The following is a 12,385-nucleotide window of genomic DNA, read 5'->3' on the forward strand; positions in this document are numbered from 1 at the left end:
TGTCACGTAGTCGGCTAATGGGGTAAAAAACCGTCTGAGGTCTGTACATAGCCTGAGGTCTGTACATAAACAGGTGGCTGGCTGGATTTGGCCTGCAGCCACAGATTTTTGGTCCCTTACTGATAATGATCACTAATAACCATAACTACACCATAAAAGGAAAATTATTTTAAAAGTTCAAATCTTTTATTTTGCAATAACCAAAATAAGTCCTCCCCAAATAAACGTTCCATTCCTCTTTGAAATCACCTACACTGGAGCCAAAGACATACCTTGGGTCTTAGTCATCACCAATATAAAGGAGAGTAGGGTTCCAATTTTCCTCTTCCTGATTACTCACTCAAACCCACATATTCCTCAAGGAGCCTTCTTCATGACCAACAAGTCATAGCCATTTCTCCCTTTTCTTAACTCCTTTCCATCCATCCAAGTGCTAAGCCTTTATAGCACTCAGCACCCTGTCAGGGATAGAATTCTTTGTAAAAGCAAGATACTTTTAGTACATAAATTAGAACCTCATTATATATTGTTTGTTATACTAAATTTTTTATGTGTGAGTTTAAAATTAATATTTAAGTAGAATGCAAGGTCCTTATGGCCGAAGACTCTGACTTCTTTTGTTTTTTACCTCCCTTTCTTGCATTTTTCTCTCCCTCCCTCCCTCCCTCCCTGCTTCCTTCCTTCCTTCCTTCCTTCCTTCCTTCCTTCCTTCCTTCCTTCTTTCCTGTAGATTAGAAATTATTCCACATTCTTAGAAATGTCTAGGTCAGGTGTTATATTTATTTCAAGGATAGAAAGATTATATTCAATCAGGGGTTGAAGAGTTAGTCAGAAAATGCTCTTTTTTTAATTAATTTTTTTTTTTTTTACCATTTGTTTATTTTTGAAAGAGAGAGAGAGACAGAGTGCAAGTGGGATAGGGGCAGAGACAGAGGGAGACACAGAATCTGAAGTTGGCTTAGGCTCTCAGCTGTCAGCACAGAGCCCAGTGCAGGGCTAGAACCCACAAACTGTGAGATCATGACCTGAGTCGAAGTTGGACGCTCAACTGACTGAGCCACGCAGGCGCTCCACTTAATTTTTTAAATTTATTTTTATTTTTTGAGAGTGAGAGAGCGTGCACACATGTGTGAGCACAAGTGGGGGAGGGGCAGAGAGAGAGGGAGGGAGAGAATGCCAAGCAGGCTCCATGTGGGGCAGGGCTCGATCTCAGGGTCATGAGATCATGCCCTGAGCAAAATCAAGAGTCAAAGCTTAACTGACTGAGCCACCCAGGCGCCCCTAGTCAGAGAATGTGCTGTGGGAAAGAGGGCTTTTGAGTTCATCCTTGTAAAACATGTAAGAGATGGAAAGAAGAGAATTAAAGGCAGAAAAACTGTATGATTACTGATATGAAGAAAGGCCAGTGTGGGATGTGTAAGGAATCACTCCTTTTTGTCAGACTAGAGGACACTGGAGAAGACTGGTGGGAAACCAAGGCATGGAGAACCACAAAGACCAAAAAGCTAAACAATTTAGGCTAGATTCTTTTTTTTTTTAATTTTTTAATGTTTATTTATTTTTGAGAGAGAAATAGACAGTCTCGACCAGGGGAGGAGCAGAGAGAGGGAGACACAGAATCTGAAGCAGGCTCCAGGCTGTGAACTGTCAGCACAGAGCCCAATGCGGGGCTCAAACCCACGAACTATGAGATCACGACCTGAGCCGAAGTCGACGCTTAACCAACTAAGACTCAGGAGCCCCAATTTGGGCTAGATCCTATTAGTGCTGGGGAACAACTGAAGGTTTGGAGACAGAGGGTTTGTCTCAATTGAGCCGGGCTTCTGGAAGATTATCTTGGTTTGGTGGGTATCATGGAAAGCCTGAACTAGAGAAAAGGCAGGGGGCATAGAAATGAGGGATTCATCAAAAGTGACAAAATGTAGGATGAATGGGGCTTTACTGTTTATTAGATATGGACCACAAGGAAGAGGAAGGAAGGAAAGGTGTCAGTGACATTTTGATACTTGGCAGTGGGGAGGATGACACTGTCATTAATAGAAACAATAATGAAGGAGGAACAAGTGTGACAGGGATGATGGTTAAACTTCCTTCAGGCTAGAGTGTCTGTTGTAGGGTAAATTTTCAATAATAGAAGTTTACTGATCTCCAACTGTGCTGCTGAAGGTAACACTGCCTTTGTTTTCTCACAGACAATAACACTAGATCTTATAAGGGCATGCCTAATTGTACATTTTAATTGTAAATAATACTTTGTTCTCAATAGAGCAAAGCATAATTATGATACAAGAGTCTCTCTACATTGTGAGGGTTGAGAAGGGAAGATAAACTTCAACAAGTTGAGTTGAGGAAACTGAGTCTCCGAGAGGCTAAAGGACTCATTATTCAGGTCTCATGTTCAGTTAGTGGCAGAACAAAGACTAGAAGCAGTTCTCCTGAAGGCCAGTAGTGGATTGAGTTTCTTATTGGAGGGGAGAAGGCAAGAACAAGGCCTTGGAAAGTTGAGCTGTGGTGACCATTCTATGCTCATACTTCCAGTGTTTTGGTGGGTTTAATGTGGGAGGAAGAAGGCTATGTTCCCTTGTCTGCCAGTTGTGGTTTATAGGATATAGCATTCTCTTTAATATAAAACAGAAACTTTTGTCAAGTAATTGTTTACTGATATCCCTGTTCTTTTACTTGTTTTCTTTCATTATTTTTACTTCACAAGAATTAAAGCAACACAGTTATATAACTTACTATATCCACCTAGTCCTAGCTTTCTCTTAGACAGAACCATGTTAAGTGGAGGATAAAGATCTTTTCAGACTTCAGTTAAGCAAACATAAACTCTCTGCTTTTCCACATCCATTTTCAGAACTGTCCTATAAAACCTCTCCACTCTCCGTCTGACTGCCAGCTGGATATATATTGATGCTCAAGGCAATATTGAGAGCCATGTTGTTGAAGAGTCTCTGAGCCTGGATCCTTGAATGACTATGTGAAGAGGAACCCTCCTGTAGATTGGATGTTAAATGAGCAAGAAATAAATCTTCATTATGTTAAGGCACTGAAATTATAGGGCTTATTTATTTCAGCAGCTATCATAACCTTAGTTAGAACAGAGGATCTCTCTGTTACAGCTGGAGTGAATCGGACATTGTTTGACTATTTTCTGGTATTAAAAAATGCCATAGAAAAGTTTAAAGACAATGTCATTTGTCCTCTCTGATTTGTGACTTCCTTATTATATTTATTTAAAGTTAAACTCAGCCACCCCAGAAATGATAATGCTGTTGGCAATGCCTCAGTCAATATGTTAATCATGAGAATACAGAATAAGTCCTTTGAAATTGGCTGTATCATATAAACATGCAGAATGTTTTTTAAAGGTGAGATAAAGAGATATCTATAAATAAAACACCTATGTCTCCCTTTCTGGAATTTCTTTTCATCCCTGAAAATGCAAAGCAGACCAGCCACCAATATAGAGACTTTTGTAGAGAGGCAACATGGATACTGTCAAGATAAACCAGTTCTGTTAATGTGATTTCATACCCTCTGGAAAAAAATGTGTGTGTGTGTATATATATATATACATATTGCCAACCTCCTAAAAGCTTAGAATCAAGTCATTTCTGATTTTATCCATGTATTTTAGTAGGCTACAGTGAAACTCAAAACCTTACAGAGAAATAAACCTTATTTCAGATTGAAGGAATTTCAGCGGTTGAGGAAAGTTCAAGCCAGATCCACTGCAGTTTAAATCCAATTTTTTTCCCTTTGAGTAGAATATATTATCGAGAATAAATGTGCTTCAAACCAGTTCTTAGGTATTATGTTGCTTATAGAGTCCAAGGCGTATAGAAGGTGTATAGAAGCTAAAAGCTCCTCCTTAAAAATAATTCAGTTACTCTTGTCGCCTCAAGGTAATCATTGTTGCACTATATGCTAACTAATTTGGATGTAAATTAAAAAAATAAAATTGAAAAACAAAGATAAAGTGCAAACTTGTAAACATGATGTATACGTCCTTCTTGTTCAGGCCCCTGTTTCCCTCTCTACTGTGTGCTCTGACCACTGCAGCTTCCATTCCGTGCACCAGCCACTCTGAGTCCCTTCCCCTTCTTCAGTGTGCATGTGGTGCTGTCTTTGCCTCCAGCCTTCGCACATACGGTTCCCACTGCCAAGTACCCACCTCCCCCCTACCAACTCCTTTTCCTTAGCTTACTTCTATTCAGTCCTGAAGTCTCTGGTTAGATGTCATTTCTGCCCTGTAGCCTATCCTGAATGCTCTCCGTGGGCAGGTTAGGTGAGCTTCCTGTCTCTGCCATCAGTACTTTATCAGAACACTCCACACATGATTGTATGACTGAAGTTCAGTGGTTGGTGTCCTTTATACTGCAGTCTCGGTAAGTTTCGGGTGGCTTGTTTAATGACATGAAACCTAGTGCCTAATCTAATGCATGAAGCATAGTAGGCGGGACGCTATATTAAATGAATGTTGCTGAATCTAGAATAGCTCTCATCTGGAGTTCTAGTCAACCACAACACATAGAAGATGATGCTACTGGCCCACCAACCAAAGGACACTTATCTGGAATAACCTGATTCTCCAGGATCACTCGAGGCCAAAAGAACTGAAGTGGTAAAAGCGTTAAGCATAAAGCATGGTTTTCCTTTGTACAGTAAATAACTATCTTCAGTGGCCAAATTCATGCCCCTTAGCTCATTATTCTTAAGCTCTAACTGAAGTAGGGTTATAGAGACTGACTCTGTAAATGATCCCAAAGGGTATAAACAAAATTCAAAAAACAAACCTTTCTCTGATTTTGATCGTTTAAGCTTGCAAATCTGTTCCTTGTAATCTGGAAATGCAGGAAAAACAACCCAGCAGCAGCAGACCAGACCCTGCTCCTCTGCCCATCACTGTTCAGCAGCTCACCCACTGATTTGGAAATTCCTCTTTGAACTAACATTTGATTTGCTCCAGAGTATCTCTGAGCTCGTACACTTTGCCCTCTCTCAACGGTTGTTCTTGACATTAATCTCCCTGCCCCCCATCTTCACCACGGTCTTGTATTTCTAATCATCATCTTCCACTATCACCTTCTTGCCTCAAGCTTCACTTTTGCCTTATTAAAGTCAGTGTCAAACCAAGCTGTCTTCCACATAGCCTGGTCTGAAGTGCTGCCAGTCCCACTGCCATTATCGATGCTCCTGGCTGGCTCTAGGCCCCAGCGTTTGGTTCTAAATCCAGGAGGATTTAGAGCATACAAGTATGGGAGAGGGCTCAGTGGGGAGAGGAAATGCTTACCTATTACTGTTTCTCTGGCACACAAGAAATAGCTGAACCAGAGAGGCTTTAAGAAAATGGCAGCGTGGCAGGTGGGATTCCTCTAAGGTCACAGACTGATGCAGAAACAGAGAAGCCCTCAGGTCTACAACATAGCACCCTCGGTTCACCAGTGCATTCTCTGCCATAGGAATGGATGAAGGCTTTTGCAAGGGGTGTTTGCTGGGGTCAGCCTACCACAAAGAATTGTTGAGAGTCTTCCGGACAATAGAGGGAATTTTTCAACCAAAAGCGCAGATGGTTCCGGTTTATTTACACTAATGTTAAACACGCAAATGCCCAGCAACCCGTGGCTACTTCCTTACCTTGTGTAACTGATAATACTGGAAGGCACCGATTCCACCTTGCTCCTCTGCAGTCCAGAGCACCAAACGCAGAGTCCTCTTGGGTCGCAACCCTGGGAAAAATAATAAAATAAAACGAGTGATCCTTCAGGTGATTTAAAATTTTTTAAAAATGGCAAGGCCCCTCATCTGCATTCTGGAGACAGGAGGAACTCAGAGGCACGCGTAGTCATCTCTTGCTGATGTGGCTGCCTGATTCAGAGTGTGGCTGACACAGCAAAGAAGCGCCCTCAGGGCTGATCTCCAGGGCAGGCTAATGGAGAAAGGGGTTGTACAAATGCTGCCTGCAGGCCAGAAGTGAGAGCCTCTAATCATATCCTGAATGGACAACCTGCCCAGCAGGACCCAGTGGAAGGCCAAGGTCAGTGGAATGTTAGATTGCACAGAGAAGATGCAGTCAGCAGGACTCTAGGCAGATCAGGGAGTCTTCCAATGACTAACTGAAACCCAATCATTTGGCTCTGCTGCAAGATCAGGTGTGAAGGGGGTTGCTCCTTAGTCTAAATCCACAAGCTGTCTGTGCTATCCTCAGTGACATGATGGCTGCAGAGCAGATACCGTGTTAATGGTTACCCACGGTCATTTTCCTTTACTATTTGGAAATACAAGGTCATTCGCTTCAGGTCAATGAAAATGAATTGCATGCAGATGACATTTTATTTACCTTATTGCTTCACAAACAGCTCAGTGACAATTTCATCGACTTGGGAAATACAAATTTCTGTCTTGGAGTTATTAAAGATCTGGCACATCTAGGACCATTTTTCAGTGACAGTGTCTGCTCAGTAAAAGTTAACTACAAGGATATCTGTTTTCCAAACTGGAAAAAATGGGAACGCAATATGGTAAAAGTCTCATTTTGTGACCAAGAATTAAAACCTGTTCCGATTTGGACCTTCTAATATCATTTGGGAGAAATAACCGTGACAGAACAACAAGAAGCTGGGCTTGACTCTTATTAAGAGGATCTATGCGCCTGCCTCACCACAGGGGAGCCACAGGGAAGGACTTTGAGGGGCACTGAGACGGGCACGCTACAAATCTCCAGTGTAACCACACAAGTGCTGCCACCCAGGCATGCGGCCTTCGAGGGAACAGCCTGGCCAGCTGCAGCCAGGATGATAAATGCTCCTGGGGAAGGGAGACGGGACCTGCCTCCTCCTGGCCCCAACAAGTATTCTCCTTTCATAAGCCTAGTGCTAAGGAGCTGAATGGGTGCTACATTTTCCACTAAATTGAATATTGTTGTGAAGCCACTTTACACTCGAGCATTTTAACATAATAAAAAGAATACAGGCTTAGCTTGTAGGCTGACCTGAGTTCCCATTAAAGCCTGGGCAAGCAGTGTCTATATTCAATTGCTCAGAAAATGCCACTGCTGCGTTCTTCTAAGTCCATCGAGAGCCCAGCTGCTCACCTCTGCTAGCGTGGTGGTCAGAGCCCCACCTCCTTCTGCCCAAGCTACTCCTCCTGCAGCCAGACGGCCCCTGTAAAACTGAAACTGGGTCATGTCATTTCTCTGCTCAAAACCTCCAACAGCCAGAATGTAAGCTTCTGGAAGACAAGGTTAAGCTTGTTGATTCACCGTGATGCCCTCAGTGCCCAACCTGCTTGGCACACCTTGGGTACCCAATAAATCGGCAAGGAACAGATAAATGAATCCAAACCTTGGGGTGTCACTTAGAATAAAATTCAAAGCCTTCCACCGCTTTCTCAGCCTCATCTCCTAAAACTCTCCAGCTAGCTCACTCTCAGGCAAGCTGTTACAGTTGAAAACGGCAGGCAGAGCTGGTGAACCCTGCTATCATTAGGCACTAGCTGTGCAACCACTGGGAAATCGATCTACCTGAACTTCAGCCACCTTATCTGAAAAGTGGAGAGAATACTATATGCCTATCCCATAACTCTTTCATGGGATGGTTGTGAGGATGAAATGAAATGTGATAATGTATGGAAGACAATTCTGTGCTTGGCATGTGGCAGACATTTAATAAATGAACTATGAAACTTCATAATGGGTATCTAGGCACAGAATGCACACTTGTACCCTTAGAGAGAAGGGGCATCTAAATACTCAGACAGCAAGTTCTTTCAAAGGCATTCAGGTGCCTGCTGACAAGGAATCCTGAAGTGCCCACTGCCTGCTCCAGAGTCAAACTAGCCTCTCACATTCAAAGCACAAACGTCAACCATTGCGGGAAGAAGTCTAACTGGTATATCTAAAGATCACAACCTTTGGTTTTGCTAAAAGAAATGTGCTTAATGTCACTTTAAATCAAATGACACTTTGCTTGCAACATAGAAAAAATAGGAGAGGATAAAGTACTACAAGTAAAAATTCTGAACATTTGTTAGTCCATAAAAAGGAAAAAAAAAATATTTTCTTTTCACATTATCTCTGCACCTACCAGCAAAACAGTACCAAATTACTAAAATGATGGAATTCTCTAAATAAGGATAAAAGGACAGTTAGCACAGGTTAGAAAAAATCATTTTTTTAAAAGCAAATGCCTTGAATATCCCTATAGATTTGGCATTCCACCTGAAAATCATTATTGTACGGTATTAGTCTCCTTCCCATTTCAAATCGGCCAGATGGCCAATGATATTATATTAAGATAATAAAGAAGTAATCAGTCGAAATGAGGAATGGTAGGGCCTCCAAACAACAGGAGCATAGCTGTTGATGTAAAGCTGGCTCTAAAAAGACACACGGAGCCTCATTCAAGCCCCTGAGAAAGCAGCTCAGTTCCCGGCAGCACGGAACACCAGGGCCTGCCCCACGTTCAAAGTGAAGGGCCAGACAGAAGAGGTTAGGAAAGCAGTGGTAAGCACATGGCCTGACTGAGCTCCAAAGTCTCTACTCTGATATTCTGGCTGTCTCTAAACCTAAGACAAATGCGTGACTTCATTCAATGACTGGACTCTGCTCCTAGTGTGGGGTTTGGACCCCCAAGCCACCCGAGTCCGCAGACGGGGAATGCAGGGCCTGGAAAGAGGCTGGCCATGAATCTGAGTAAGTATTGTTTGAGTCCCTGCCCTGCTACTTCCGTCTCCGTGACTTCAGACTAGTTACCTGATCTCTCTGGGCCTCAGTTTCTTCATCTGTACAGTAAGGAAAATGGTCATTGCCTCATAGGATTGTTAAGAAAATTAAATGAGATGAGGAAAATATGTATCAAGCATGGTCCCTGGCACATAGTAGGTTTTCAAGAATTGTTAGTTAGCTTCTTTCTGTATGATTGCCCACAACTTCTTAGTCTGGGCCAGTAATCTCCAGGGAGATCTTGTGGGAAAGCCAGGAAAGAGGCACAGTCCTCATTCCTCATCCTTAGGAACCGGAGAATATCTCTGTTTATTCAGAGTGTGTACTCAGCCAGTGGAAAAACTTCATCTAACTTGTAGAAAAATGCATACCCTCTCTCAGTGTGGAATGCTTCCTCAACACAACATAGAGCATATCCAAATCTAAGTAAAGACAGGAATGGGTTCCTCACTTCTTAAAAGTAAGGGTTAACCGGAATTGTTAGTTTCTGAATAAAGTCAAAGAACTGGAAAAATATGAAAACTGAATAAAGCTGATATAAGAATATCTGTTTATCATTTTTCTTTTTCTTTTTTTAAATTAATTTTTATTTTTTTTTAATTTAAATTTAAGTTAATTAACATACAGTGTAGTCTTGGCTTCAGGAGTAGAACCCAGTGTTTCATCTCTTACATAAGACACTCAGTGCTCATCCAACAGGTGCCCTCCTTAATGCCCGTCACCCATTTAACCCATCCCCCTCACCCACCTCCCTTCCAGCAGCCCTTAGTTTGTTCTCTGAATTTAAGAGTCTCTTATGGTGTGCCTCCCTCTCTGTTTTTTATCTTACTTTTCCTTCCTTGTGCATCTCAAATCCAAACTAGATTTAAAAGCTAAGAAAGAATTCTAAGTATATAAAATAACCACAACAACAATAAAGCAAGATCACCCATAGCAAGACAACATAGTGATATGAACTAGTATGTAGGGGTATGATTTTGTAGACATGGGGTAAACAAATAGCTCAATATCATCCTGACTCACAACCTTGGCCCTGGCACAGCACTGGCCGCAGGTAAGCACAGGAAAGAAAGTCTTACAAATGGAGGTGAGTGGTAGGACTCTGGTCTCAGCGGTCTAGGAGTCAGGTGTCATTGAGGTTTTGTCAGAAGACAGGCAACTCATTCCCCTTTGGATGTACAGAAACTTCTCAGAGATTTCTCACCCTCCTGGAATTTCTGTTAAGAACTCCAGATAGCATAGCACACATTTTACAGCATATGGTTTCCCTCTTAAAAAAACATAAAGTGCTGATATTGTGTCAGAATGTTGTCTTGTTTATGAAATACGATATACATGCATTTTCACTTTCATTTTTACTGAGGAAAATAATAATGCAAATGGGAAAATAGTACCTAGGAGAAAAGGTAAAAACCATCTGGTGGAGTTTGTTTTTCATTCTTATCAAACCTGGAGATGAGAAGGCTGAGAGGTGACTTTCATTAAACTGATCAGTTGAAAGGTCAGTTGACTGTCCTACACTTGCACCAAGTGGGGCAAAGCAAAATCAACTCACATTAATCCAACCTTGTAGATAGCTTTCCCATATCAGGAGTTCTAAAGAATGCTACTTGTTAACAATATGTGTCGACTCAAATGTTCACTTACTGCTCAGTTTCAATCCCTCCGAAACTATGGGTGAGTACTGTTCTCCCTTCTTTGACCTAACTTTGCAGAGAAAACACAACTTTCTCTTAGAGTAAATGCTGTATACCTATCTTCCATATAAATGCACTAGTTCATAAATAGACTTGTTGCCCAGCTCTCTTTTATCAATAGTTCAGGAGAGTGCTTACATTTAGAGATTTCTACCCCTGCAATAAACTTAATTAACATAATATCTGAGTTATAAGATAAATGGCACATTAGCATCTAAATTGAATGAGAAGAGGCTGTAAGCATAGTGGTTAAACAGATGGATTTGGTGGTCAAGACCTATTCCCACCTTATGCAAGTTACATAATTTGTCATATGGTATATAAGCACATTATCATTGTTTTTTTTTTTTTTAATAGGGTCATTGTTGAACACAGATTATTTTAGTGAAATAAACTATAGCTACTTCTCTTTATAGGCAGGAACAGAAAATCACTTTGAAGATCTTTTGTTCTTGGAAAAATCATTTGGTGTCTTAGTTATGTAAATATGAAGCAATTAGGCACTTTTGGGGGGTCTTGGGGCAGGGCAATAACCTGTTTTTTTTTTTTAAGTTTTTTTTTGTTTTAATGTTTATTTATTTTTGAGAGAGAGAGAGAGAGCGCTAGTAGGCTGAAGCAGAGTCCAGGCTCCAAGCTGTCAGCACAGAGCCCAGTGTGGGGCTAGAACCCACAAACCGTGAGATCATGACCTGAGCTAAAGTCAGAGGCTTAACCAACTAAGCCACTCAGGCACCCCCTAACCTGATTTTTATTTTTTTTATTTTTTTATTTTTTATTTTTTAATTTTTTTTAATTTTTTTTTATTTTTTAATATATGAAATTTACTGTCAAATTGGTTTCCATACAACACCCAGTGCTCATCCCAAAAGGTGCCCTCCTCAATACCCATCACCCACCCTGCCCTCCCTCCCACCCCCCATCAACCCTCAGTTTGTTCTCAGTTTTTAACAGTCTCTTATGCTTTGGCTCTCTCCCACTCTAACCTCTTTTTTTTTTTTTTCCTTCCCCTCCCCCATGGGTTTCTGTTATGTTTCTCAGGATCCACATAAGAGTGAAACCATATGGTATCTGTCTTTCTCTGTATGGCTTATTTCACTTAGCATCACACTCTCCAGTTCCATCCATGTTGCTACAAAAGGCCATATTTCATTTTTTCTCATTGCCACGTAGTATTCCATTGTGTATATAAACCACAATTTCTTTATCCATTCATCAGTTGATGGACATTTAGGCTCTTTCCATAATTTGGCTATTGTTGAGAGTGCCGCTATAAACATTGGGGTACAGGTGCCCCTATGCATCAGTACTCCTGTATCCCTTGGATAAATTCCTAGCAGTGCTATTGCTGGGTCATAGGGTAGGTCTATTTTTAATTTTCTGAGGAACCTCCACACTGCTTTCCAGAGCGGCTGCACCAATTTGCATTCCCACCAACAGTGCAAGAGGGTTCCTGTTTCTCCACATCCTCTCCAGCATCTATAGTCTCCTGATTTCTTCATTTTGGCCACTCTGACTGGCGTGAGGTGGTATCTGAGTGTGGTTTTGATTTGTATTTCCCTGATAAGGAGCGACGTTGAACATCTTTTCATGTGCCTGTTGGCCATCCGGATGTCTTCTTTAGAGAAGTGTCTATTCATGTTTTCTGCCCATTTCTTCACTGGGTTATTTGTTTTTCGGGTGTGGAGTTTGATGAGCTCTTTATAGATTTTGGATACTAGCCCTTTGTCCGATGTGTCATTTGCAAATATCTTTTCCCATTCCGTTGGTTGCCTTTTAGTTTTGTTGGTTGTTTCCTTTGCTGTGCAGAAGCTTTTTATCTTCATAAGGTCCCAGTAATTCACTTTTGCTTTTAATTCCCTTGCCTTTGGGGATGTGCCGAGTAAGAGATTGCTACGGCTGAGGTCAGAGAGGTCTTTTCCTGCTTTCTCCTCTAAGGTTTTGATGGTTTCCTGTCTCACATTCA

The 12,385-nt window shown here is 41.5% G+C and overlaps 1 protein-coding gene across 2 annotated transcripts in view; it reads right to left on the minus strand.

The window, feature by feature from the left end:
* The window catches only part of CPQ (carboxypeptidase Q), a 467,130-nt gene that overhangs the window by 98,954 nt on the left and 355,791 nt on the right, over positions 1 to 12,385 (minus strand). For both annotated transcript variants that reach the window (XM_049633066.1, XM_049633067.1), the window contains exon 6: positions 5,641 to 5,732. In XM_049633066.1, coding sequence (XP_049489023.1) covers positions 5,641 to 5,732 — 92 coding nt within the window. The remainder of the gene's footprint in view (positions 1 to 5,640; positions 5,733 to 12,385) is intronic.

This window comes from Panthera uncia, chromosome F2 (genome assembly GCF_023721935.1).
Source record: "Panthera uncia isolate 11264 chromosome F2, Puncia_PCG_1.0, whole genome shotgun sequence".
NCBI lineage: Eukaryota > Metazoa > Chordata > Mammalia > Carnivora > Felidae > Panthera > Panthera uncia.